Raw genomic sequence first — 27852 nt, 5'->3', positions numbered from 1 at the left:
GGGCATAAGAGGAGGGAGGTCCGGCATTTGCCCTATAAAAGAGGTGGCCACCTCAATAGAGTATCTCCATTCTCTCTTCATCTCCATTATCTCCATTTTCTTACTAGCTTTAGATCTCCATTTCTCACTTAGAGTGGAAGAAGCATCTATCTATGATGACTGCTACTATTTGTAGGCTATACTTGTTCTTCTTAAACTTTAAGTTTCAAGGGAACTAGGCTAAGCTTGGTTTCCCTAAGTTTTATTCTTAGTTTGTTTATTAGGTTTTGATCTAAGTTTAAGATAGTCAAGTAAACCCTAGTCAGCTTTAACAGCTCTTAGCATTTTCTAAGCACCACATCCCTCACTCAAGAATTGAGACACCTGAACTTCAAGGCTGGTCCTGTGTCTCTTACCACCAGGTTATCAAGAAAGGGTGTGAGTATATTAACCAAAGCTTTGTTGCATCTACTACTATATTCTCATATGTATCTTTTGAATAGCAGTAATGCAACTGTAACTTTGTACCTCTTGAGTATTTTTATCATTTACTTGCTATTACTGATTTTAATAAAAAGTCTTTAAGGCTGTATCTGTCTCAGTGTAAGCATCCTGTCATACCCCTGAGGGTCCTTTATAAATTCTGTGGAGCCTGATTCAGGACAAGAACTTTTATCTTCTGATCAAACAGATTGGCGAGCCTAATCCATACTAATTATTAATATTAATTATTAATATTATTATTAAGATCAAATAAAATTACATTAAACTAAATTCCCATATTATCCAAATTAATATCAGTACACCCTAAATAAGGCTACAAATACAATGTTACAAATCTGAAATAAAATCCATTTCTTCTGAACTTTTAGTCAATCTTACCTTTGGATCTTGCATATCATAGGTTCGACAGAGTATTCTTTGCTAATTAAGGAAAAAATTCAATTAAATATGCTTAAAAAGGGACAAATAAAAACTAAGGAACAAAATAAAAAAATGAATATTTTAAATAAACTTGTAATTTATCATCTACGTTTACTATCTTCCTATTTTTCAGAGCCAAGTTTTTAATATTGTAGAGAATGTTCTCACATTGATGGGAATTAAAAAAAAGTTTCACTTGTAAACTACAAGTACTACAGGAATGATGTAACTGCCTTTCAAATATGTATCAACACTGATAGCTATTCACATGGATAGCTACCAATGGTGATATGTATTTTCACCTGCAAGCCCCGATGTCTCCCATACTTCTCTACAATTGTGCTTTCTTTCCTGGCCTCCTCCAGAGCAACACTTCTCCCCCTATAAATCTCTCGAGCCTCAGTTCTTCCCCATGATCCTCACTTGCACAGCTATTTCACTGACCCACAGCATTCTTCCAACCATGCCTGTTACTTCCCCACCATAATAAAAAATAGTTTAAAGGTTGATTATTACAATTGCAAGGTACAGTGCCATACAGAAAGACATCAGATGTTATTTTGGGTGCCTTTGATATTTAAAACAAGAACATCACTTTTACAAATTGAATGTGGGAGTGATGTAGTGGGGCATGGTGAGAAGTAGCAATATGCATAGAGAGTGCAAGGGAAAACCTTAAGATGTTGCTGGGAAGAGGCTCTCCTTTCTGATGAGCCATAAGTGGTTCATTAAAGGAGATTTCCACTCCCTTGTGCTTCCCCATCCAGGCTCCTTCCTGCTGACCACCCTCTTTTTCCTCAACTTCCTTCCACCAACAGAAACCCCTATATCTTTATCCTCGTTCTGAACAACCAGTTTATAGCCTTCAACTCCGACAATAAATATAACACAGAATAGAAATCTGTGTACACTAGTGTAACTTCTACATGAAAATTACTACCAAATAGAGATTACCCTTCATATAAAAGTTAACAGAAAAACACCCTGCATTTACTATTTGCAATCGGACACCATACCCACCTATTTACATGCATCATACAAAAATTAATATAATGTAATTTACTGAGGCCACACCAACCCTAAAAATCAATCAAAACACATGACCATATAACCAGTAACCATGCTCAAAGTTATGGCTGCACATCGGTTGAGCAGAGTGAGTGTGGAGAATGTGGGCTGTGAATGGTGGAAGGACAGGAGCAGGGGAACTGATAAGTTGAGTGCAGAGCAGATACCTTGCTTTTTATGATTTGTGTTAATGGAATATCCATCCTAGCAACCCTTGACACAAAGATAATAAAGTTTTTGGGTGGCAATAAGTATACAATTAGACCAGACAGATAAGATAGATCCTGCCCTATATTATATTTCAATACACTGTATCAAAAGACTATATTATATTTTTGCTATAGAAGGATACTTCTTTGTAGCAGAACAAAGGTGAAGAGCCACTCTGTCAGAGACCTCCTCCTCCGTAAAATTCCAGAGCCTCTTTTTACCTATAGACTTTTCTACTGAAAAAACTAGCTGAAGAAGAAGGAAAAAATGTTATGGGATTTTTCTTCATAGCACAAACAAAAATTAAAGCAAGTAGTTATAATTACTGAAAACAGCCCTGTATTTCAGTTTTAAAGCAAAACAGCATGTCATTTTCACTATGGGTCAGTTTCTCAGTTGTATAAAACTTTGTAATAGAACCAAAACTTGAATATTTGCAAATGCACAGGCTGCAAATATACAAACTAAAACTGATGGAAAGATCTGTGCAAACCCCTGGGAATGGTCACTGCCACTCCGATGCCAGCATCCATTTTCCAAGGACTTTATGGCTTTTAATTATAATCTAACATGAAATCTGACAGTCTGAAGATGGGATGATCTGAGACGAGCCAATTTTCAGATGGTTCAGGAACTAAAAATACGTGGTTTTAGTTAGATTGGTGCAGCCGTTAAATGTCTGAAACATCACATATGAAAGACTCAAGCGCTGGAGATGATGTAATGAAAATATCTGATGTGCAGACTTTACACCAAACAGCAGCTTTCTGTACATGCTACAGTACAAGGCAGCACAACCACTATCATACAAATCTTCAAAACAATCTACTGACTCAATTCATTTTGCACTTTTAAAAAAACCCTTCATGGACTTGCTCATGCCCCGCTCATAGACTTGGTTTCTTTCTTCACCTTCCTCTTCTCTCAGTTCAATACAATCTGACTGCCTTCCCTGCAGCTTCTGATATTTGCAACAGCTTTCACATCTCTCTCCATCTCATCAACGCTCTCTTCACAGAGGCGGCTCTAGCCATTTTGCTGCCCCAAGCATGGCGGCACGCCGCGGGGGGTGCTCTGCCGGTCACCGGTCCCGCGGCTCCAGTGGACGTCCTGCAGAGGTGCCTACGGAGGGTCCGCTGGTCCTGCGGCTCCGGTGGACCTCCCGCAGGTATGCCTGCGGATGCTCCACCAAAGCCGCGGGACCAGCGGACCCGCTGCAGGGACGCCTGCGGGAGGTCCACCGGAGCTTCCTGCCGCCCTCCCGGCGACCGGCAGAGCGCCCCCCGCGGCATGCCGCCCCAAGCACGCGTGCTGGGGCCTGGAGCCGCCCCTGTCTCTTCAGACCACACCTGAAAACTTAAAGTCTCATTTGCCTCCACATTTCCAGTTCCCACTTCAACCATTTAACTCTGTCAGACAATTTGGAAGACCGTTGGTATGAAAAAGACAATAAATCAAATAAAGTTATATAAACAAACAACAACAGAGATGAAAAAAAAATCACTTAAATTTTGTCCTTTGCCACATCTTGGGTAAGTTATCTACAGAAGTATCTGTCCCGATATTGAGTAACATTCATAATGCTTCCATTGATATATAGGTTACTATAGGTGAGACAGGTAGCAGTGCCAAATATAAAAGCTGCCCCACACCTCCCATTATAAGAGCTTCTTTTCAGTTGCTTATAGCTTTGTCAAAGTTTAATCACTGGGACTGAAATTTTATATGCCAGGTGTCAGCCTCGGGCTGATTTTTTATTTTTATTTTGGAAAATTTTAGCCAAAATGGTTACAGCTGTTTCCAAGAATAATGTTGTAGAAATATATATTGTTTTGCCCAGGCTGAAAAATTCAGGCAACCTTATACTGCACCATTTATCTGGGATATTTTTGGTTTCTGTTTCAATGAATCCAATTAATAAATATAGCTAAGACCGCAGTGATAGACAATTACTCTGCTGCACAAATTTAAAAAAATCCAGCTCCTTCCTGTGGACATTATCTACGCACTTACCTTGCGCAAAGCATTTTGGATGTCTTTAGCCAGCTCTGGAGCTGCAACAATAAATACACCAAGAACTAGCAGTCCTCCTGGAAGCATTCTAGACAACTTACAAAATAAACAGAAAAGCACATTATTAATTACTATTATGATTATAAAGTTCTATAAACTATATCACTTGGTTTACTATGGACTTTTTTTTTAAAGGTATCAGAACCCTGAGGTAGAATAAACTGCAAGACTAAAATTAGCAAGGCTATTTCTGACCTTCACATTCCCTCAATTTAAAAATACTTTATTCTTCCATTTTATCATCATATATTTCATGCAAGTTTTGTGCCCAAAAACTACAGGGCCACCTGCTTTGCAGAAAAGACGTAAATATACTACTTTTAATATTGGCTGTAGTAGTGTAAGTTTTGATCAATTAACAAAATCAGTGCCATCAAAGGACTCGAGAAGACTCTTTTTATGCATGAAATTAGGATCTGATGTTAAGAAGAATTTCAAACTTATTTCTTACATTAACTATACATCTTCTGAAAGTGGTTTACCTGACTAGCATGTCCTGCTACCCAGTCTTCATCAATGTCAGCCAATTTTGGATGATAATTTTTGTTGCTTTCATTCTGCTCTTCTCTTGGAGGTGTTCGAATAGCCAGAATCACATAATCTCTTTGTGGGGAACACTTAGGGGGGGAACAAACAAAAAAAAACCCACAAAAGACTATGAGGTTGGTATCGATTTTTAAAGATAATCACAGTGTAATATATAGCACCTTTTGAGTTGCTGTGTAGTTCAGCTCTATAATATTCCAGATTTTGAGGGTTTTTTTAAAATCACACATGGAAATATTTTTTCTCCCTTGTCCTTAACTCTTAAATGGACTCAAAGAGGTAAAATTTAGCCCCAAACAACATTATTTAGAAAAAGTAAGTCTAATAGATGTTTGGCTTTTAAAAAAAATATATTCTTGTTGAAATAGATTTGGTTTTGGGGGTTTCTCTCTCTCCAAACAAAAACAGGCTCTTGCAGTACTTACAACCCAAACACTGCAGTACTGTGCTAGTGCAGGAGAACCTGTAAGTGAAACTTACTAGATTGAAAATAGACTAAGTTTCACTTTCATTATCATTTTCCAAACCTAGAGAAGTAAAAAAAAAAAAAGTCAACAGTGTAAGTAGTGCTATGTGTTTTTTTTAAACTCTTCATTTTAATAACCTAAAGAGTAACTGGTGATAGTAAAAAGTTGTAGAAATAAGTAATATTACTTGAGAAGCAACATGTCATGTAATTAAAGACTATTATGCTCAGTGCATCATTTTAAAAGTCTCAAAGCTCTAGTTTCCTCATCTTTCGACACCTAACCTATTTACCTGCAAGGCTATTCACAAAAAAAATTGTATAATGGGAAGCGAATACCCTTGGCTCACCCAGATACTCTCCTTGTGCTCTGTGGGTACATCTACACTGCAATCATGGGGTGTGACTGCAACTCGTGTGGACATACCCGAGCTTTAATCTAGCTAGCTCAGGTACCAGAGCAGTGAAGCCAGAGTAGCATGGGTAATTACTAGGTTGGTTAGCCTGCACTAAAGCCTGTGCTGTCACAGTTTCACTGCTCTGGTACCTGAGTTAGCTAGATTAAAACTCGGGTATGTCCACACGAGTTGCAATCAAAGCCCATGATATGGATATAGACATATCCTAAAACTACTATACCATTTCCCCACAAACTTCAAGAGACAAAATAAGGTCATCTTTGGCCAGAAATCAAGCATTGTAAATTTCAGAGAGATCGGAGCAAGTGAGAACAGAGGCTTAGGCCTGGTCTACACTACGAGGTTAGGTCGAATTTAGCCACGTTAGATCGACTTTATAAGCAATGCGGCTACACAACCAACCCTGTTCTGCTGACCTAAAGGGCTCTTAAAATCGACTGCTGTACTCCTCCCCAACGAGGGGAGTAGCACTAAAAATCAACCTTCCTGGGTCAAATTTGGGATAGTGCAGATGCAGTGCTGTGCAATTCGATGGTATTGGCTTTCAGGAGCAATCCCAGAGTGCTCCAATGTGACCACTCTGGACAGCATTTTCAACTCCAATGCACTAGCCAGGTACACAGGAAAAGCCCCGGGAACTTTTGAATTTCATTTCTGTTTGGTCAGCGTGGTGAGCTCAGCAGCACAGGTGACCATGCAGTCCCAGAATCGCAAACAAGCTCCAGCATGGAGCAAACGGGAGACACTGGATCTGATTGCTGTATGGGGAGAAGACTGTGTGCAGGCAGAACTCTGAGCAAAAAGAAGAAATGCTAATATATATGCCAAAATCACACAGGGCATGGTGGAAAGAGGCTACACCAGGGACACACAGCAGTGCCGTGTGAAAGTTAAGGAGATCAGGCAAGCCTACTACAAGACAAAAGGAGGCAAACGGTCGCTCTGGGTCAGAGCCCCATACATACTGTTTCTATGACCAGCTGCATACCATTCGGGGGGGGCGGGGAGGAGGCTACCCAGTACCCCACCACTGTCCGTGGACACCTGAAAGGGGGGGAGTCTCACGCAACATGGAGGAGGATTTTGTGGATGAGGAGGAGGAGAATGCCCAGCAGGCAAGTGTAAAATTCATTCTCTCCAGCAGCCAGGACCTTTTCATCACTCTGGAGCCAATAACCTCCCAGGGCGAATTGTTCCCAGACCCTGAAGGCAGAGAAGGCACCTCTGGTGACTGCATATTTGTAACTACATTGCAGGGGTTAAAAGCAATTGTGTTTAATGTCTGATTTGACCTGAAGAATTGGGATGCATTCACGGCCAGTACAGCTACTGGAAAAGTCTGTTAACATGCCTGGGGATGGAGCCGGAATCCTCCAGGGACATTTCCATGAAGCTCTCCTGGAGGTACTCTGAAAGCCTTTGCAGAAGGTTTCTGGGGAGGGCTGCCTTATTTTGTCCTCCATGGTAGGACACTTTACCAAGCCAGTAGCAAGTAGTCTGGAAGCATTGCAGCACAAAGCATGGCAATGAATGGTCCTTGGTTTTGGTCACTTTCATGCATCATTCAGTCGTTATCATTCTGTGTCACCTTCAGGAGAATGATCTCATTCATGGTCACTTGGTTGAAATAGAGGAATTTTTGTAAGGGAACAGTAAAAGGACCCCGTTCATGCTGGGCTGTTTGCGCTTGGCTAAAAGAGATCATCCTGGAGAATAGCCACACACTGGGGGGAAGGGGGGAGCTGCACATACACCCCAAAACCGCAGCCCCTTCTTTAAAACGGCAAACCCAACCGGCATTGCTTGCTATGGGAAATGAGGGTGCTGCATTTTGAAACCATTCCCACGTGTTATGAAGGCAGAAGAAGCCAACCCTGCATACCCTTTGGCTTACCAGGCTGCCTGGAAACTGAATTCTGTAGCCCAGACATGTGTGATGTGTCACCATACCGGCAGGCACTCAATATAAAAGGCAAAATGCGACCTTGTACCTAAAACACATGTGCTGTTTGATGTGAATTGCTTGATTCACTGTGAAAGAGTCTCCCTTTTGTTCTCAGAAATTATCTTCTCAAATTTTACTCTCCCTTTTTATCCCCCCCGCAAGTGCAAATGTTTCTGTGCTCCCTGCATCAACTCTGTCCCTGAGGTTATCGCAGATTAGAAGGCGGAAAAAATGTACTCATGGTGACATATTTTTAGAGCTCATGCAGTCCTCCCACACTGATAGGGCACAGCTGAATGCATGGAAGCATTCAGTGGCAGAGGCCAGGAAAGCACTCAGTGAGCATGATCAGAACACGCAGGAGGAGATGCTGAAGCTAATGGGGGAGCAAACGAACATGATTAGGTGTCTGGTGGAGCTGCAGGAAAGGCAACCAGAGCACAGACCCCTGCTGCATCCATTGTATAACCGCCTGCCCTCTTCGCCAAGTTCCATATCCTCCTCACCCAGACACCCAAGAATGGGGGTGGGGAAGGCGCCGGACACCCAGTCACTCCACTCCAGAGGATGGCCCAAGCAACAGAAGGCTGTCATTCAAACAGCTTTGATTTGTAGCATGGCTACAGTAAGCAATGTGGCCTTGTCCTTCCCTCCTCCCCCACCCCATCCAGGCTACCTTGTCAGCGATACTCTCCCCTACCCCTTTTTTAAAAAATAAATAAAGAATGCATGGATTCAAAACAATAGGGATTTTATTTCCTTTGCCAGTTGTGGTCCAAGGGGAGAGGGGGGCTGGCTTACAGGGAAGTACATTCAACAAAAGGGGGACGGGGGGGTTGCATCAAGGACAAACACACACAACTGTCACACAGTAGTCTGGTCAGTCATGAAACTGTTTTTCAAAGCCTCTCTGATGTGCAGCGCACCTAGCTGTGTATCTTCTAATCGACCTGGTGTCTGGCTGTTCAAAACTGGCCACCAGGAGATTTGCCTCAACCTCCCACCCCACCATAAACATCTCCCCTTTACTCTTACGGATATTATGGAACACACAGCAAGCAGCAATAACAATGGGAATATTAGTTGCGCTGAGGTCTAACCTACTCAGCAAACTGCGCCAGCGCGCTTTTAAACGTCCAAAGGCACATTTTACCACCATTCTGCACTTGCTCAGCCTGTAGTTGAACTGCTCCTTACTACTGTCCAGGGTGCCTGTGTACAGCTTCATAAGCCCTGGGAGCAAGGGGTAGGCTGGGTCCCCAAGGATAACTACTGGCATTTCAACATCCCCGGTGGTAATTTTCTGGTCTGGGAAGAAAGTTCCTTCTTGCAGCTTTTCGAACAGCCTGGAGTTCCTGAAGATGCGAGCGTCATGCACCTTTCCCGGCCATCCCATGTTGATGTCGGTGAAACGTCCCTTGTGATCCACCAGTGCTTGCAGCACCATTGAGAAGTACTCCTTGTGGTTTATGTACTGTTTGGCAAGGCGACCCAGTGCCAAGATAGACAGAACGCATATCCCTATCGCCCCACCACACTTAGGGAACCCCATTGCAGCAAAGCCATCTACTATGACCTGCATATTTCACAGAGTCACTACCCTTGTTAGCAGGTTACTGATTGCCTTGGCTACTTGGATCACAGCAGCCCCCACGGTAGATTTGCCTACTCCAAATTGATTCCCAACTGACCAGTAGCAGTCGGGCATTGCAAGCTTCCACAGGGCTATCGCCACTTGCTTTTCAACTGTCAGGGCAGGTCTCATCTTAGTATTCCTGCATTTCAGGGTGGGGAAAAGCAACTCACACAGTTCCATGAAAGTGGCCTTACGCATGCAAAAGTTTTGCAGCCACTGGGACTCATCTCTACCTGCAACGCTATGCGGTCCCACCAGTCTGTGCTGGTTTGCCAGGTACAGAATCAGCATTCCACTGTATCAACCTGCCTCACTGCTGCCATGATATCCCAACTGCCACATCCCATGCTTTCGGGAACATCTGTGTCCATGTCCTCCTCACAACTGTCCTTGTGCTGGCAGCTCCTATCCCACGCTCTGCACATACTGCAGGATAATGCACAATGTGTTTATAATGCTCACAACAGCAGAGCTGAGCGGGCTCCATGCTTGCTGTGCTATGGCATCTGCACAGGTAACCCAGGAAAAGAGGCATGAAACGATTGTTTGCCATTGCTTTCAAGGAGGGAGAAAGGAAGGGAGGGGAGACTGATGACATGTACCCAAAACCACCCGCGACAATGTTTTTGCCCCATCGGGCACTGGGAGCTTAACCCAGAGTGCCAATGGGCAGCGGAGACTGTGGGATAGATACCCACAGTGCAAAACTCCGTGAATTGATGCTAGTAATGGTATTGAGGATGCACTCTGCCAACCTACTGCGCTTAGTGGGGACATACACGATCAACTGTATAAAATTGCTTTCTAAAGATCGACTTCTATAAAAATCGACCTAATTTTGCGGTGCAGACATACCCTCAGATTATACCTGATTATTCAAATTTAACAATGGCAGTTGCTGCCTCTCCCAGCATAATATACACAATGACCTGCAAATTTGATGCAACCTATCCTTCACATAAGTCTGTAATGAAGATTTATGTATAATATCTTCGATAGTTATCAGTTTTATTGCTGAATCCTCTGCAGTATATGAACTTCAAGTGCAACAGAAATGGATACAGATTGGAACACTTTTCCTAAAGGTGAGCAGACATGCTGGGTCCTTAAAAGCATTAGTGTAAAGATTGTAAAGCATTAGGACATTAGAACAACCAGAAGCTAGCAAAGAACACAACTTTGAGGGCTGCAATTTTTTTCCCCCAAGATGATTCTGATTTTCCATGAAGAAAATGAACACCACCACTGACCCGAGATCCAGAAAGAAGAAATAATCTACAGCATATAACTCAAACAGCAGCTAATAATTGCATTGCAATGGCAGCTAGAGCAGTGGTTTTCAAACTGCGGTTCATGACCCAGTATTGGGTTGTGGAATGTAAGGCACTGGGTCGCGGCGGCTCTGCTCAGCACCACCGACCTGGCCGTTAAAGGTCCCATTGGCGGTGCTTCCTGGATAAGGCAGGCTGGTCTCTACCTGTTCCGACACCGCGCTGCGCTCCGGAAGCAGCCAATAGCAGGTCCGGCTCCTAAGTGGGAGGCCATGTGGCTCAGTGCGCTGTCCTTGTCCTGAGCACAGCGCTTCCACCTAGGAGCTGGACCTGCTGCTGGCCGCTTCTGGGGTGCAACGCAGTCTGCAGTGCCAGGACAGGCAGGAAGCCTGCCTTAGCACCCCCGCTGCACCACTGACTGGGAGCCGCCCGAGGTAAGCCTGTGCCCTAACCCACTGCCCCAGCCCTGAGCCCCCCCAAACCCAGAGCTCCTTCCTCACCCCAAACTCATCCCTGGCCCCAGCCCAGAGCCGTCACGCCATCCCTCAGCACCACCCCAAACCTGAAGCCCCCTCCACCCCCAAAGCACCCCCCCAAACCCCTCATCCCCAGCCCAGACACCCTCCCATGCCCCAACCCCATGCCCCCGCCCTGAGTCCCCCAAACCTGGAGCCCCTTCTACACCAAACCCCTCATCCCCAGCCCAGAGCCTGTCCCCCCAGCCCACAGCCCTGACCCCCTCCTGCACCCCAACCCTCTGCACAAGCCCAGAGTGTCCTCCTACACCCTGAACCCCTCATTCCTGGCCCCACCCCACAGCCCGCACCCCCGACCCCAACCCTCTGCCCCAGTCCTGAGCCCCTTCCAGAGCCCAAACCTCTCATCACAGTTCTGTTGGGTCACGGGCATCGACAGTTTTCTTCAACTGGGTCACCAGAAAAAAAGTTTGAAAACCACTGACCTAGAGGATACAGTCAGAGACAAACGCTCCATTGTGCTAGACCAGAGGTCAACAACCTTTCAGAAGTGGTGTGCTGACTCTTCATTTATTCACTTTAATTTAAGGTTTCATGTGCCAGTAATACATTTTAACTTTTTTAGAAGGAATCTCTCTATAAGTCTATACATTATGTAACTAAACTACTGTCGTATGTAAAGTAAACAAGGTTTTTAAAATGTTTAAGAAACATCATTTAAAATTAAATTAAAATGCTGATCTTACGCTGCCGGCCTGGAGCACATAGGCCGGCAGCGGGCTGAGCAGGGCCTGAGGCCGGGACCCTGGCTGGCAAGGGGCTGGCAGCCAGAATCCCAGAACAGCAGCGGGCTGAGCGGGACTGGTGGCCAGGACCCAGACCGGCAGTGGGTTGAGCCGCTCAGCCTGCTGCCGCTCAGCCCACTGCCAGTCTGGGGTTCCATCCGCCGACTCCTGCCAGCCAGGGTCCCGGCTGCCAGCTCTGTTCAGCCCGCTGCCGGTCTGGGGTCCCAGCTCACACAGAGTGGGTACCTACCTTCTCTCTGGTTTTAGCCCATTCTCTTCCTGCCGCTCTGGACTGAGCTGAAGGTGGGAGTGCACTGAGCAAAGGGCTGGGGGTGAAGGAGCAGGCTGGGGCTTGGGGTGTAGAGTCTGGCCAGGAGCTAGAATGGGAGAGGGGCTCAGGGGTACGGCAGGAGGTTTGAGTGTGGAGTGCTTACCTGGGCAGCTCCCATTTGGTGTGAGGAGTGCAGGTGGGAATGTGGGGGTGTGTGCGCAGGAGCTTCCGTTTGGTGCTGAGGGAGGGGCTGGGTATATGTGGGGGGTGCTGGAGTCAGGGCTGGGGTCATAGGGATGCAGGGGTCAGGGCAGAGGCCTGGGAGGTGTGGGGGGTGCAGGGCTCAGGGCAGAGGGCTGTGTGTGTGTGGGAGGGATTCAGGAGTCATGCCCTGACGGCTCACAGCAGGGGCTGGAGGGGATATGCCCTGATTCCACCCTCCTTCCCCAAGGCCCCATCCCCACCTCTTCTCCAGAGCAGCGAGCACGCTGCGGCTTTGGTTCTGGCTCTGCTTCTTCCCCTCCTGGGCCATCAGCTGTTCAGCTGCAGGAACCCAGCACGCTGGGGGAAGAGGCTAGGGAGGAGGGAGCTTGGCTACCGGTGGAGGCTGCCCTGCAGCAGCAGCCGGCAGGACGAAGCTTCTGCTCCCTACCCCCGCAGAAGAGAGCAGGGGGGCAGAGAAGAGCAGGCTGGGCCGGGCAGAATTTTTAATGGCACGCTGCTGCCTGCTGAGGTCCTGGCCGCCAGCCCCACCCAGCCTAGGTTCAGCAGTGGGCTGAGCAGGGCCGGCAGCCAGGACCTTGGCAGACAGCAGCGTGCCATTAAAAATTGGCTCCCATGCCATCTTTGGCACACATGCCATAGGTTGCCGACCCCTGTGCTAGACTATACATACAATTATTGTTATTATTATTTTTTTTAAAAAGGGGCAGCCCCAACCCAAAGAATTTGCATTTAAAACATATGATGAGACAACGGGAAGAGAAAAGCAAAATAAATAGGAGGACAAGGTAACTGTCATAAACAGATAGTTAAGGGTTAACCCTTTACAGGTAAAAGAGGCATTAAGAAGTTCACCTAGCCTAGCTGACATCTGACCGGAGGAACCAATGGAGGGATAAGATGTTTCAAAAGGAAGGAGGGAAGTTTCCTTTGTTTTAGAGTCAGTTTCAGTTTTGACCAGAGTGGGAAAGCTCCAGAAATCAGCCTCTTATCAAGTAGTGAGTATTAGTAAAGGGAATAAATAGGTTTATGTTTATTTTCTTTGTAACTTGTCTTGGGCATCAGAGAATAATCAAATTGGGTAATTTTTGTGTAACTAAGTTTTTTCCCAGGGGAACATCCTCTGTGTTTTGAATCTGTTGTCTGTGAGATCATCTTGTATGTTATCTCCCAGAGGGTTTTCTTTTACCTTTCTTTTCTTTGATTAAAAGCCTTTTTTTAACAACCTGATTGATTTTTCCTTGTTTTTAGATCCAAGGGGATTGCATCTGGACTCACCAGGAACTGGTGGAGGAGTCTCTCAAGGCTACCCAGGGAGGGAAAGGTTTTGTGGGGGAAGACAGAGTTTCCCAAATGACTCAAACTATTTGGGTGGTGGCAGACAGACTGGATCTAAGCTGGTAATTCAGTTTAGGGGTTCACATGCAGGTCCCCACATCTGTACTCTAAAGTACAGAGTGGGGGGTGAAACCTATGACAGTAACAATGAAAAAATAACATTAGTAGTTTGAGGCAGGGCAAATGTGGCAGAAATTAAAATGGTAACATGTATTGCTATGTTAATTATTCACAAATATATATATAAGCAGACACTTTAAAAAGTCATTGTCAAATAACTCCAGTGTGTTCTAGGTCCCTCAAAATATTAATGACAGGACACATTTTCAGTGGCAGTTGAAAGACCGGTAACATTTGCTCTCTGTCATTCTATTACAACTGGTTTCACATTGACAGCAAAACATGAATGAAAATAAAGGAACAGAAATGTGAGATAAAAAGACAAAACGTTGCTGCTATCACCTTCAGTCTCATTTCCACTTTATGGTTTAATACCTGAAGATATAGTCTCAGTTCAACACAAGCATGCAACTCCTACCAATATCCCAGAGTACTTGGAAACACAAGCTCGAAACACAGCAGAGTTAGCTGAGCACTTCATCTTTTTGGAGGTGCATAAATGTAGTTCCATGCCATTTACTGTAGCTTTCAGACAAGATTTCAAAAACCAAGTCTCTAAGCATTCCGCGGGTACCATGGCAGCTTTTATAAGAGTATGGTTTTGCCCTGATGTCCTTTGTCAAAATATCCCCTTCCTGTCTCATACAAGTTCAACATTAAGGTTACGGGTTTGATCCTACACCATTAAAGTCAATGAGAGCAGGATCAAGTCCGTAGCTTGATATTGATGTGGGATGCAAAATTGCTCAAGTCACTAACAGGTTCTTTACCCTAGCGGCTACATAAAGAAGTGTTATTACAAACCCTATATGAACATAATGTTAATCTGAGTTACACATCCACAACATTGAAGCCTATTCACTTTCATATAGATTTAAACACTTACCTGCCCTATCAACAGGCCAGTGACACAAGCCTTTGGTTTGGTGCTGAAGTCTGAAAGATACTGTCCAACAGCTTCTTCCACAAAATAGCTTCTGCCCATTACTGCAATCTTAGTCTAATTTCCATCTATAAAAAGAGAATATATTATTCTACCGCTTCAGGTACTTAATCTGAGGACATAAGGCATAGTATGGTAAGTGTACAGAAATAAAAAGTGTCGGAAAAACACCCTGAATGTGTTAGTATGACAGTGACCATTAACACAATTACAATGAGCTTTATATCTGTAATCGCTTCACTGACGTTCTAAAAGACTCTCTATGGCACAGGAAAGTGTATATTATTTTATTCTTAACATACTTGTATGAAAAAGAGGTATTTTAAATATGGTAACATATATGAAATTGACATATCAAATCAAATATCTTAATTTAAAATCTAGGAAAAAATCATTTACAAGTGATCTATAAAACAACCTCCAACTCTTACTGTTTTAGGAGTTCACTCACACTTGCTCACTCACACATTCACAATTCTCACATAGTCAGACCACTATTGCTAACTTATAATTAAAATAGCAGCAAACACCTGCAGCCTAGAAAAATGAAAGAACAGTCCTGCTCAGTTACATTCTACAATATTTGTACTTTGCAAACATTCTTATTTCCCTTCTTCAGACATGACTTATTTTTTAAGTCACTGTGAAATCTCTGTCAAACGAGCCAGTTTTACATCTTCCATTTGCAGCTTAAAGAAATAATCCTTGAAGGCAAAATGTAGGATTTGGACATAGGGGAAGAACTCAGGGGATTCTCGCGCTTTCCCCGTCCCGCCATGCTCACGTACCTCAATCAATTTGACTCGCTCCTTCCAAAGGCACTAACTAAAAAGTTTACATCTACACTACAGAGCTGAGGGGCGACGTTCCAGCTCCCAAGGACTTCGAGTACCAGGTGCAAGCAGATGGGAGGAGGGGGTACAACAGGAGCCACCTCTCTTGACTGAGCCACAGCGAGAGCCGCCAGCTAGTGCCACAGAGGGGAGACATTTCCCGCAATTCGCCCTCCCCCTCCCTCAGCTCCCCGTCCTCTACCCACCGCCACAGCCGCCTCACCTGCTTACTGGGCAGCGGCACCAGCTTCTCCCACAGCTCCCCCCACGCCCAGCACAGATGTGTCCCACGCGTCACATCACCAGGCTGCGCCTCTGCTCCCGTCTCAACGCGGGAACTCTCGAAGCGTAGGTTGATGACGTAGCCGAACCACTGGGCCCAACCGGAGACAAACCTAATCGCGGGAGAATGGGCGCCGGGTATTACTGCCAAGCGGGGTCCGCCATCTTGTGTGTGGCGGACGTAGCAGCGCCACTTCCTTGCTGATCCAGCTAAGACTTTGTGACGTCTGACGAAGTGGGTATTCGCCCACGAAAGCTCATGCGCCAATACATCTGTTGGTCCGTAAGGTGCCACAGGCCTCCTTGTTGCTTTTTACAGCTCCAGGCTAACAGGCTGCCCCTCTGATCCTCTTTGTGAGGTCACCCGGTCTAATCGGACAGGCTGGGACGCAGTGCCTCACTCAACATGGCGGACAGGACGCTACCGCCGGAAGCTTTCACACAGGAGTTCCGCTTCCGGTGGAGGTTGAACACTACGTTTCCCATGGCGCCCGCAGGAGGGCGGCTAATGCGCATGCTCTGTGCGAGCCGGGAGGTGAGGGCGCCGCGCGGTTTCCCTTCCCCGCGGGGCCGGAGGGCGGCAGAGAGAGGCTGGAGAGGCTCCCTCCCAAGATGGCTGCGGTGCTGCAGCAGGTCCTGGAGCGGGCCGAGCTGGCCAAGCTGCCCAAGCCGGTGCAGGGGAAGCTGGAGCGCTTCCTGGCCGATCAGCAGAGCGAGATCGATGGGCTCCGCGCCAGGCACGAGCGCTTTAAGGTGGACAGCGGTGAGTGCGGGCGGGGGAGCAGGGCGGGGGAGCAGGGCGGGGAGGGGCATGGGAGTGAGGGGTGATCGCTATACGGTGCTGTCCCTGCCGGCTGCTCCTGCGGCAGGGTCCGGACCTGAGTCTGCTGCCAGGCGGGGGGGCCGGGGCCCTCGCCGCTGTCAGGGGCCGGGGCGAGGGCAGGCGGCCTTCCCGCGGCGCTGGGCGCATGATGCTGCCCCGCACCGAGGTTCGCCACCACTGAGTACCAGAGGGACCGAGTCTCGAGTTGTGCCTGTTTGGCGGGAGGTGGGCTACAGTGGACACTGGCTAATCGTCGTGACTGAGCCCGAGCCAGGAAGCCAGGGGACAGTGCCAGAGGCAATGCTGTGTGGAGGTCTCATGTTGTTGATATGGGCTTATAAAATATCCTCCACGGCTTTTACATCTGTATGACTGCAATGGCAGACTAACTTGCACAAATACTGTAGACAGATATCATCTTCCTTTCCAAATGCAAACGGATGGACATCATACCTAATGACTAAAGGTAAAAAATCCACTGCTATCTACATACTACACAGACTACAGTGAGAGACTATGCCATACTCTATCAAAGAAACTGAGGAACCACCTGATCAGCATCCTATACAGCAAACAGGAAAACCTCAAAAAAGAGCTCTCCAACCTGGAGACTCTGATCTATAACCAAACTTCCATACAAACGGACTTCACTAAAATAAGACGGGAGATCTACATTACTCACTTCATCTCTCTACAAAGGAAAAAGGACTGTAAGCTGTCTAAACTCCTACCTGCCACATGGGGCCACAACCGTGGTACCCCTAACCCACCCAGCAATATCGTCAATCTATCCAACCACACACTCAGCCCAGAAGAACAGTCTGTCCTATCTCGGGGACTCTCCTTCTGCCCTGCCACCCCCACCAACATGATACAGTTCTGCGGCGATCTGGAAGCCTACTTTCGCCATCTCCGACTCAAAGAATACTTTCAGGACAACACTGAACAGCCCACTGTTACACAGTTACCCTCCCACCAACAGCACAAGAAGAAGAACTCCACATGGACTCCTCCTGAGGGTCGAAATGACAGTCTGGACCTATACATTGATTGCTTCCGCCGACGTGCACAGGCAGAAATTGTGGAAAAACAACATTGCTTGCCTCACAACCTAAGTTGTGCAGAACGCAATGCCATCCACAGCCTCAGAAACCATCCTGACATTATAATCAAAGAGGCTGATAAAGGAGGTGCTGTTGTCATCATGAACAGGTCTGACTACCAAAAGGAGGCGCCAGACAACTCTCCAATACCAAATTTTACAGGATACTTCCCTCAGATCCCACTGAGGAATACACTAAGAAACTGCACCATCTACTCAAGACACTCCCTACACTAACACCAGAACAAATCAACATACCTTAGAGCCCCGACCACGGTTATTCTATCTACTACCCAAGATCCACAAACCCGGAAATCCTGGACGCCCCATCATCTCGGGCATTGGAACTCTCACTGAAGGACTGTCTGGATATGTGGACTGTCTTCTCAGACCCTACGCCACTAGCACTCCCAGCTATCTCCGTGACACTACTGATTTCCTGAGGAAACTACAATGCATTGGTGACCTTCCAGAAAACACCATCCTAGCCACCATGGATGTAGAGGCTCTCTACACAAACATCCCACACACTGATGGAATACAAGCTGTCAGGAACAGTATCCCTGATGATGCCACAGCACAACTGGTTGCTGAGCTCTGTGCCTTTATCCTCACACACAACTATTTCAAATTTGATGACAATATATATCTCCAGATCAGTGGCACCGCTATGGGCACCCGCATGGCCCCACAATATGCCAATATTTTTATGGCCGACCTGGAACAACGCTTCCTCAGCTCCCGTCCACTCACACCCCTTCTCTACCTACGCTACATTGATGACATCTTCATCATCTGGATCCATGGGAAGGAGACTCTGGAAAAATTCCACCACGATTTCAACAGCTTCCACCCCTCCATCAACCTCAGCCTGGACCAATCTACACGGGAGGTCCACTTCCTAGACACCACGGTGCTCATAAGTGATGGTCACATTAACACCACCCTATACCGAAAACCTACCGACTGCTATGCCTACCTTCATGCCTCCAGCTTCCATCCCGGACACACCACAAGATCCATTGTCTACAGCCAAGCACTGAGGTACAACCGTATCTGCTCTAACCCCGCAGACAGAGACCAACACCTAGAAAATCTCCACCAAGCATTCTCAAAACTACAGTACCTGCACGAGGAAATAAGGAAACAGATCAACAGAGCCAGACGTGTACCCAGAAGCCTCCTACTGCAAGACAAACCCAAGAAAGAAACCAACAGGACTCCACTGGCCATCACATACAGTCCCCAGCTAAAGCCCCTCCAACGCATCATCAGGGATCTACAACCCATCCTGGACAATGATCCCACACTTTCACAGGCCTTGGGTGGCAGGCCAGTCCTTGCCCACAGACAACCTGAAGCATATTCTCACCAGTAACTGCACACCGCACCATAGTAACTCCAGCTCAGGAACCAATCCATGCAACAAACCTCGATGCCAACTCTGCCCACATATCTACACCAGCAACACCATCACAGGACCTAACCAGATCAGCCACACCATCACCGGTTCATTCACCTGCAGATCCACCAATGTAATATATGCCATCATATGCCAGCAATGCCCTTCTGCTGTGTACATCGGCCAAACTGGACAGTCTCTAAGGAAAAGGATAAATGGACACAAATCAGATATTAGGAATGGCAATATACAAAAACCTGTAGGAGAACACTTCAACCTCCCTGGCCACACAATAGCAGATCTTAAGGTGGCCATCCTCCAGCAAAAAAACTTCAGGACTAGACTTCTAAGAGAAATTGCTGAGCTTCAGTTCATTTGCAAATTTGACACCATCAGTTTAGGATTAAACAAAGACTGTGAATGGCTAGCCAACTACAGAACCAGTTTCTCCTCCCTTGGTTTTCACACCTCAACTGCTAGAACAGGGCCTCATCCTCCCTGATTGATCTAACCTCGTTATCTCTAGCTTGCTTCTTGCTTGTTTATATTTACCTGCCCCTGGAAATTTCCACTCTTGCATCCGACGAAGTGGGTATTCACCCACGAAAGCTCATGCTGCAAAACGTCTGTTAGTCTATAAGGTGCCACAGGATTCTTTGCTGCTATTATGCATTTGTTCTGTGAGGCGGATTCCTTGAATTTTTACACTCTTGTTTTCCACTTAAGCTCTGGGTCGCAGTGTTTGTAAACCACAATAGGAGTCTGTTCTTAGTGTGACATTACAACTTATTACTTTACATTAAAACTCTTAAAATAATTTAAAGCCAAGGGGGAGTGTATGTCCTACTGAGTGAGATTCTTTACCTGCTCCCCGGGTTAGCCAGATGCTTGAGGAAGAGCATCAGAGGTTTGTTTGAGCTACACTGCAAAAGCACCTGCTGCAGTGGGTCTGCACGCCTATGGCAGGAAAAATAGCCATGCAGATATTCCCATTTGGAGTCTGAGCCCTAGGAGGGAGAGGGTTTCAGAGCCTGAGCTCTAGTGGGGACATATACATGGCTATTTTTAATGCTGTAGTACAAGCCTGGGTCTGTAGACCCAGGCTCTGAGACTCACTGCTGTGTTTTGTTTTCCTAGTTGTTTTTTGCAGTCTAGACATACTCTGAGTGGGCCCAATCTAGCAACATTTCCAATAAACTCAATGTTTGAGGTTTGAACCTTTCCAGATAATCTGCCAATGCTTGAAGCAAGGCTTTTAAAGGATGGGTTGGAGATAATTCTCGTAACACTTTCGTTTCCTGAGGGCTGTAATACTAATCCGGGTTTGGGGCTATCTGGTGGTCCCATCTGGCATTAAAACTCTTAATATCTTAGAGACTATGATGATATAATCTTATTTTATTACCCTGGGCCCACTCAGGAAGGCATCATATCTTAGTGGCTAGAACAGAGGACTGGGACCTGGATTTAATATCTGGTTCTGTGACTGGGTAACTTTGGGCAGTTTCCTTGTTTGTAAAATGACATTAATGATTCCGATCTTTGTAGAGCAATTAGAAATATGACAATGAAAAGTGCTGTCTAAGAGCCAAGTATTATTAGGGTATTGAAGTGGGGGGCAGGAGCATTGTTTAATAATTGAGCATAGGTGAAACAGTGGGTAGAATCAGGAGTTCATTTCTCAGCTCGGCCACAGATTTCCTTTGTAAACTTGCCCGCAAGCTTTCTATCCCTCAGTTTTGCAATCTTATAATAGGGATAATATTCCTGCCCGATAGTGGTATTTTTGAATATAAATCATTACAGGTTGAAAATGTTTTGTGATACTTTATTGGAAGACTATAGAAGTATTTATTATCATTTTTATAAACCATTTTACTCAAGTAAAACTTTTATCTTCCAAGTGTTTATAGTGGAATTTATCAGTTTAAGTAGGCTAGTGGTTGTCTGTAAACTTTGAGATTCTCATATACATGCTTGTGCTACATCATTATTTGAAACTGATGTAGTTTAGACTGAGAAAGGTTTATAGTACATATTAAGAAAAGAGCACTTATCTAAAAGTCCGCTAATCTTTCTTGCTGTTATCCAAGAAAATAGTAGATCACCAGAAATATTATCTCAGATGTTTACAAAGCGTTCTGGAACACTACAGGTCTATCTCATCTTACGCGGTTAACGCGTAAAGCGAAAACCACGTATAGTCAAGATTACATTGAGTTGAATGACAGGCAGAATCAGCCGCACTACAGAAACTGTATTTAAATTGTTATTTTTCTCTTTTTTTTTGTTTTTTGCCAACCGCGTAAGGCTGAAATCGCGCATGTTAAATGAGCGTAAGATGCGAGAGACCTGTGTAGAAAATCTGAAGTGTGACTTTTATTTCAGTTATAAAGCAATAACCTTTACATATCAGTGTTACTTCTGGTTGTGATATTTTCAAAGTCCATAGTGATGTACCCATACAAAAAGGTTCTTGACCAGAAATCATTGTTAACAGTTTCCCAAGTTAAGATTGTAAGGGTGAATTTACACCCAGTTTTACCCTGATTTAATTATATTGGTTTAGAAATAAGTTATATTGGCATAACCACTTATGTACCAGTATAACTGACCACACTAGGGAATTTCACTAATTTAGCTATATGTTGCTAAACTAATATAGTGAAATCAATCCAAAAACTGGAGTAGACCAGATTTTAGGGCAGTAGTCACCAACCTGTCCATCGATTGCGATCTCCAGACCACTAACAGTCCGGTGGTGCAGCAGGGCTCAGGCAGGCTTCCTACCTGCCCGCCCTGGCCCCATGCCGCTCTTGGAAGCAGCTGGCTGCTAGCACGTCTCTGTGGCCCCTGAGGGGCAGCGGGTGGGGTGAGAAGGTGGCTCCGCATGCTACCCCAGCACCGTCCCCGCAGCTCCCATTGGCCGGGAAGCAGGAGCAGCACTTGTGGGCGTGGGCAGCGCACAGGGACACCCCACCCCACCCCACCCCCCCGCACCAGGGGCCACAGAGACATACCAGCAGCCAGCCACTTCCAGGAGCAGTGTGGTGAGCCTGTAGTAAGTGCCTCCCGGCCGGAGCCTACATCCCCTCCTGCACCCCACCAAACTCCCTCCGAGAGCCTGAACCCCTCACCCTCTCCTGCACGTCAACATGTTGGTCCAACCTGGAGCCAGTTCCTGCATCCAAACTCCCTCCCAGAGTTTGCAGCCCTTTCCCCTTCCTGCACCCCAGTCCCCTGCACCAGCGCGGAGCCCCCTCTTGCACCAAACTCTCTTCCAGAGTTGCACCCCTCACTCCTGCACCCAAACTCCCTGCCCCCGGCTCAGCCAATGCACACCCCACTGATTTGTGACAATCCCTGAAAGATTTTTGATCTATAAACCACAAATGACACTAATAAAAAGTAAAACCCATTAAATGTCCAGTGGATTCTATGAGATTAGGTGCAGTGTGACCATATGACCCCTGCACCCAAACTCCCTCCCAGAAGTTTCACCCCTCACTCCTGCATCCCAACGCCTTGCCCCTGGCTCGGCCCGGAGCCCCCTCCCACACTCTGAACCCCTTGGCCCCAGCTCAGAGTCTGCACCGCCTCCCACACCCCAGCCTCGTGAAAGTGAGTGAGGGTGGGGTAGAGCAAGTAACGGAGGGGGTGGGGAATGGAGTGAGTAGGGCAGGGCCTTGGGGAGGGATCGGGGTAGATCCTGTGTTGATCTTAAATTCAAAAAGTAATCTTGTGCATAAGAAGGTTGGAGACCACTGCTTTAGGGCAATGCACTTGGAGAAATGTAAAACAGATCTGACCATAGTAACAAAATTATTTAAACAGTGCTTAACAGTAGGCAGCAATATAGCACTTGGCTTAAAAAAATATTTTTTCTTCAGGATCTACTGAAAGAGCATTGTTTATAGTTGCATTTTCTGCTAGATATGGTTCTCTAATAAAAGCTGATTATGAAGTAGTGTTAATATAATGTGGTGTTCTGCAGAACAACAGTATTTTGAAGTGGAAAAGCGTCTGGCTCAAAGTCAAGAGAGACTTGTAAACGAGACACAGGAATGTCAGACTCTCCGTCAGGAGCTAAACAAACTTAGTAAGTATAACTACACATTAATTAGTAGATTGGAAAGTTGTTTTTGCTTATAATAATTAAATCTTTTGAACTTATTTTGAAAAGCTTAAAAATCTAAATAAGAAAGAAAAATCTGTCAACCAAACTTCTTTCATTTCATAGAACAGGGGTAGGCAACCTATGGCATGCATGCCAAAGGCGGCACGCGAACTGATTTTCAGTGGCACTCACATTGCCCGGGTCCTGGCCACCAGTCTAGGGGGCTCTGTATTTTAACTTAATTTTAAATGAAGCTTCTTAAACTTTTTAAAAACCTTATTAACTAAACTGTTGTCGTATGTAAAGTAATATATTATAGATTTATAGAAAGAGACCTCCTAAAAGCGTTACAATGTATTATTGGCACGCAAAACCTTAAATTAGAGTGAATAAATGAAGACTCGGCACAACACTTCTGAAAGGTTGTCGACCCCTGTCAAAGAAAGTAATTCATATTTTTGGTTCAAGTCCCTGCTTTCTACAGGCTTTCAGTCTGTTTTACTGGAGTAAACATCTTATTTATATTCTACTCAAGGAACTAAAGGTTACATTCTACAAACTGATTTGTGCAATGCACACATATGCCCATAAGGGTCAGGTTGCAGGATCAGGCCTGAGACACTGATTTGTCAGTGGCTTCTCTGATACTCCTTCCTCTGAGTATTGTTTTCAGAAAGCAGATGAGTAGGGATAAAACTACTTTTGTTTTTAATCACAAAAGTACCAATTTGGTCAATGATTTGTATATTGGATTTTTAATTTGGGGGAAATTTTTCTCTTCTCAGTTTTGTATTATTCTAAAGCAGGAACATGAATTTTACCAAAACTGGATATAACTAATGCATGTGTTCTGTTAATACCAAAACGTTTCTTTTAATTTTCCCTTCTTGTCCCTCTCCTCCCACAGATGAGCAGTTGAAATCATTGAATGAGAAAAACAAAGAACTTGAAGCGGCTCATGATCGCAATGCAGCCATACAGGTATAGGAATCACTGAGTATGTAAATGTAGCAACAGGTAGTTGAAACCCTTTAGAATTTAGGGTGCATGTTTCGTTTGGAGTCTTGACAATCAAAAGCTAGATATGATCCATTCTTCAGGTGGATAGCTTGGTGCAGATAATGCGTTGTGTATTCAGGAAAGTTGTTTTCCTCAAGTCCCAGTGCAAGCTCCAGGGCGGACACTCTTATTTTTGATTAAGAGTTACTTATTTTAGCATAGCTTAAATGTGTTCCCAAACAAATTAAATTAAACCTCAGAAGTCTTACTTTAACTGAAACAAAAGTTTCTGCACAGGGGTTTACAGCAGTTTAACAAAATTGGTTTCAAATTGATATTCTTGGTTCAATCAGTGCAACTGTCTTGTGTAGACCAGCCCATGGTATTGATGCCTTTCTTTGCAATTTCTTTTTCCCCACTCTGGTCCTTTGATTAGTCTGTGGCTAATAGCATGTAGTCTAATTTGTTCACCAAATAAAACCAATTCAGAGAACTAATGTTGTGACTGGAGAACCTTTTGTTGATACCGCAGTTCTGTTTCTAGGCTTTATCCTTAGGCACATTCAGAACAAGTTTTATTTGAGAGTTTGGAAACCCATTAGGACTCCAGCTGTCTCTATGCTTACTGGAGTCCAGAGGAAATCTGTCTATCTTGCACCTGTGAGGAAATCTCTATAGCAGTTGAGTAGCAAAAGTAGGAGTAAAAAAAACATCACTGTTCAATAAACAGTTCTCCTAGAGTGGCTGATACCTCTGTTCTTTTTTTTTTCTTGAACATGTACCCTTTTAGCGTACTCTCAAATTACATTTAAAGGTAAAGAAGGTGATATCCTGTACCATCTCAGACTGAGATTACATTTCATAAACTAATCCAGGGCATAGGATGAAACCTTCAAGAAAATTTAAGGGTGTTGCAAGAAGTTATATTGATTCTTCCCTCTGTGTCAGAACTGAACAGATGCCCAGCACAGTAGTGGAAATCAAAGGCGGATACAAGATTCCAGTTTGTTTGTTTCAGTAACTGACTTGCTTGAGCAGTTCCTGTGTACACCTTCATAGTAGGATTGCTTTCACACATACATTAAAAATGGTTAGGATGATAACCTCTGCTTACTATCATACAGGGAAAATGCTGTAGTAAGTTTAAGAATGACCATGACTCTTAACATAAAACTGATTTGTTTTTTTTTTTAATTGAAGAGTCAGCTTACTAGAGCAAAAGAAGAATTGGAAGGTGAAAAGAGAGATTTGGTTCGAACGAGTGAGAGACGCTCTCAAGAAATTGAACACTTAAATGGTATGACCAGTAAATACGCTAAAACCGTAACTGAGTTTACACCTGCTTTGTGAGTCAGACTTAAACCTAAACTCAATAATGGTTAATTATCCAAATTTGTATGAGTAACTCCCATTAATAGATCAGTAAGGAACAGGAGTCAGATTGGTAGACAAAAGTGGTGGGGAAAATGTAAGTGCAAGTCAGGGGAAAAGCCCAACAGCATGCTAGGTGATATTTAATTGTGCGGAGACACATATTGGCAATTGCTAACAGCCTTCTCATAAACTGGTAGCCTTCATTTCTAAGGTACTAAATGTGATTTATTTACATTAATAACTGATACTGTTTTGAATGTTTGGCATCTTTACATGTTTGGCATCTGATTTTCCTAGAGGATGTTAAACGTCTGAATGAGAAACTTACGGAAGCAAACTCAGCAAAAGTGGAGCTACAATTAAAACTGGATGAGCTTCAAACATCAGATGTCTCTGTGAAGGTAAGCAGTGTTTTACATGGGTTACCCTTGTCACTAGTGAGCATTCCAGTTACTTACATTGTAAAGACCTCAATTATGTAGGTATCAGTAAGAAGATAACTACATGTGGTATAAAAATGGGTCTTCTTTCAAAGGACGCAGGCAAACATCTTTGTCATAGCAAGAAAATGTCATTTATAACATTCCAATAAGATTAAACTGTTGAATTGTTTTCTGTAATTCATGCAGACTGGTCTTACTCTAGGCTGCCAATATCCATGAAATCAACTTTCTAGACTTCATTCCTGGTTGTAGTGATAACGCTCTAGTGCAGGGGTCTCAAACACGTGGCCCGTGGAGTTATTAGCCATGGCCTGCCAAGGCCCTCCACCCCCGAGTTGTGGCCACCAAGCTCGCGTCCCCCCTCCTCTGCCTACCTCCAGGCACTTGCCGCTGCCAAACAGCTGTTTGGCGGCACTTAGCGCTTTACAGGAGGGAGGGGGGAGGAGTAGGGAGCTGCGCACTCAGAGTAGGAGGTGGCTAAAAGGGGGGGGCTGGGGCGGGGATTTGGGGAAGGGGTTCGAATAGGGGCAGGGAGGGGGCGGAGTTGGGGTGGGGACTTTGGGGGCGGGGCCTCATGGAAGGGGTGGAGTGAGGGCGGGGACAGCGGGGAGGGAGTGTCATTGATGCGGCCTTTGGGCCAATGTACTAGTCCTCATGTGGCCCTCCTGGTTATTTGAGTTTGAGATCCCTGCTCTAGTAGCTGATCCAACCTGTATTCATTTTCTCAAGGAAACAACAGTCCTACAGAATTCTAAATTAACTTCCAAAGGCAGTGCTAGGGAGTTTGACCTTGGTCATTTATCTTGCTAATATATATTCCTTGCTCATCCCATCGATAACTTTCTGAGCTTACTGTTAGAAGGTCCCTTATCTTTTATTTGTACCAGACTAGAGTCCTCATAACATACATCCAGTTTTTTTATTTCATGTGAAACTGGAACACTCAGTTAAATAGTGAGCCATGTCAAAATATTATCTGTTGGCATTTCACATTGCTTCTCTTTAGTAGTTCAAAGTCATGTTAATTTACACTTGTGCAGCACTACATTGGCATCTGTATCAGTTCCTTTCCAGGAGATTTGTAGGGCAGCCATATGGAGTTTCCTAGATATTTCTGGAAATTGTTATTCTTTGTATATCCCCAGCTAACACAATATAGCTTTTTGTTCCATTCTAGTTGTTGGAACACTTACAGAGGTTTGAATATGCTACTACTTGCAAGTAAATGGGCTTGGTCTTTTAGCTCAGACAGTAGTGCTTCTAGGTCAAGAGGTCCCTGGTTCAGTCCCCAGGGACCTGTTACACATGGATTCAGCCAAATGGCATGCATCTGTATTTGGCTTACTGAAGTTATGAAACCTGAGTGTATTCCTCACTCTTCCTCAGGATCATTTTGTCCTTGAGTGTTTCTGTTTGAGGCAAGTAGCCTTCATATAGTCAAACAAGTAAGCAAACTATTGTTTTGTTACAATTATAGTATTGGCACACCGACCCTTTTGATACTTGGAGGCTTATATGTGGTGTTTAACCTAGTCTCTCCTTAGACATATTCATCAAGCTTTTAAGTCTACCGAAGTGGGGATCTGTGTTAGCACTCTATTTTAATTTTCTTTTTCCACGTCTGTAATTCCTGTTTTTTAAAGGCTGGGTCATATTTTTCTGTTTGTGTCAAGCATAGCACAATGGGGCTCCAAAGCTAATTATGGCCTTTGGCCCCTATTGAAATTTAAATGGTAAATAATATCCTTACATGATGTTGGACACTTTTTTTTTTGCCTTTAATGT

At 44.9% G+C, this 27852-nt stretch overlaps 2 protein-coding genes across 9 annotated transcripts in view; one reads left to right on the top strand and one right to left on the bottom strand.

The window, feature by feature from the left end:
- ODR4 (odr-4 GPCR localization factor homolog) overlaps positions 1-16168 on the bottom strand; it is a 40451-nt gene extending 24283 nt beyond the window's left edge. For 4 of the 6 annotated variants that reach the window (XR_005584179.1, XR_005584180.1, XM_039486749.1 and 1 more), the window contains exons 1-6: positions 15749-15914; positions 14636-14760; positions 4737-4871; positions 4195-4290; positions 2324-2430; positions 862-898 (exon numbers count right to left, since the gene is read on the bottom strand). Coding sequence is in view for 4 of the 6 variants with exons in the window: in XM_039486749.1 (XP_039342683.1) it covers positions 862-898; positions 2324-2430; positions 4195-4290; positions 4737-4871; positions 14636-14734 (474 nt within the window). In the remaining 2 variants the exon portion in view is untranslated. The other 2 variants (XM_039486752.1, XM_039486750.1) reach the window with 2 other exon arrangements.
- A 251-nt stretch (positions 16169-16419) lies between these two features.
- The window catches only part of TPR (translocated promoter region, nuclear basket protein), a 76429-nt gene continuing 64996 nt past the window's right edge, over positions 16420-27852 (top strand). For all 3 annotated transcript variants that reach the window (XM_039486747.1, XM_039486746.1, XM_039486745.1), the window contains exons 1-5: positions 16420-16570; positions 23129-23233; positions 24159-24232; positions 25451-25547; positions 25922-26025. In XM_039486747.1, coding sequence (XP_039342681.1) covers positions 16420-16570; positions 23129-23233; positions 24159-24232; positions 25451-25547; positions 25922-26025 — 531 coding nt within the window. The remainder of the gene's footprint in view (positions 16571-23128; positions 23234-24158; positions 24233-25450; positions 25548-25921; positions 26026-27852) is intronic.

This window comes from Mauremys reevesii, linkage group 8 (assembly GCF_016161935.1).
Source record: "Mauremys reevesii isolate NIE-2019 linkage group 8, ASM1616193v1, whole genome shotgun sequence".
Taxonomy (NCBI): Eukaryota; Metazoa; Chordata; order Testudines; family Geoemydidae; genus Mauremys; species Mauremys reevesii.
This window is presented reverse-complemented; position numbering and strand designations above follow the sequence as displayed.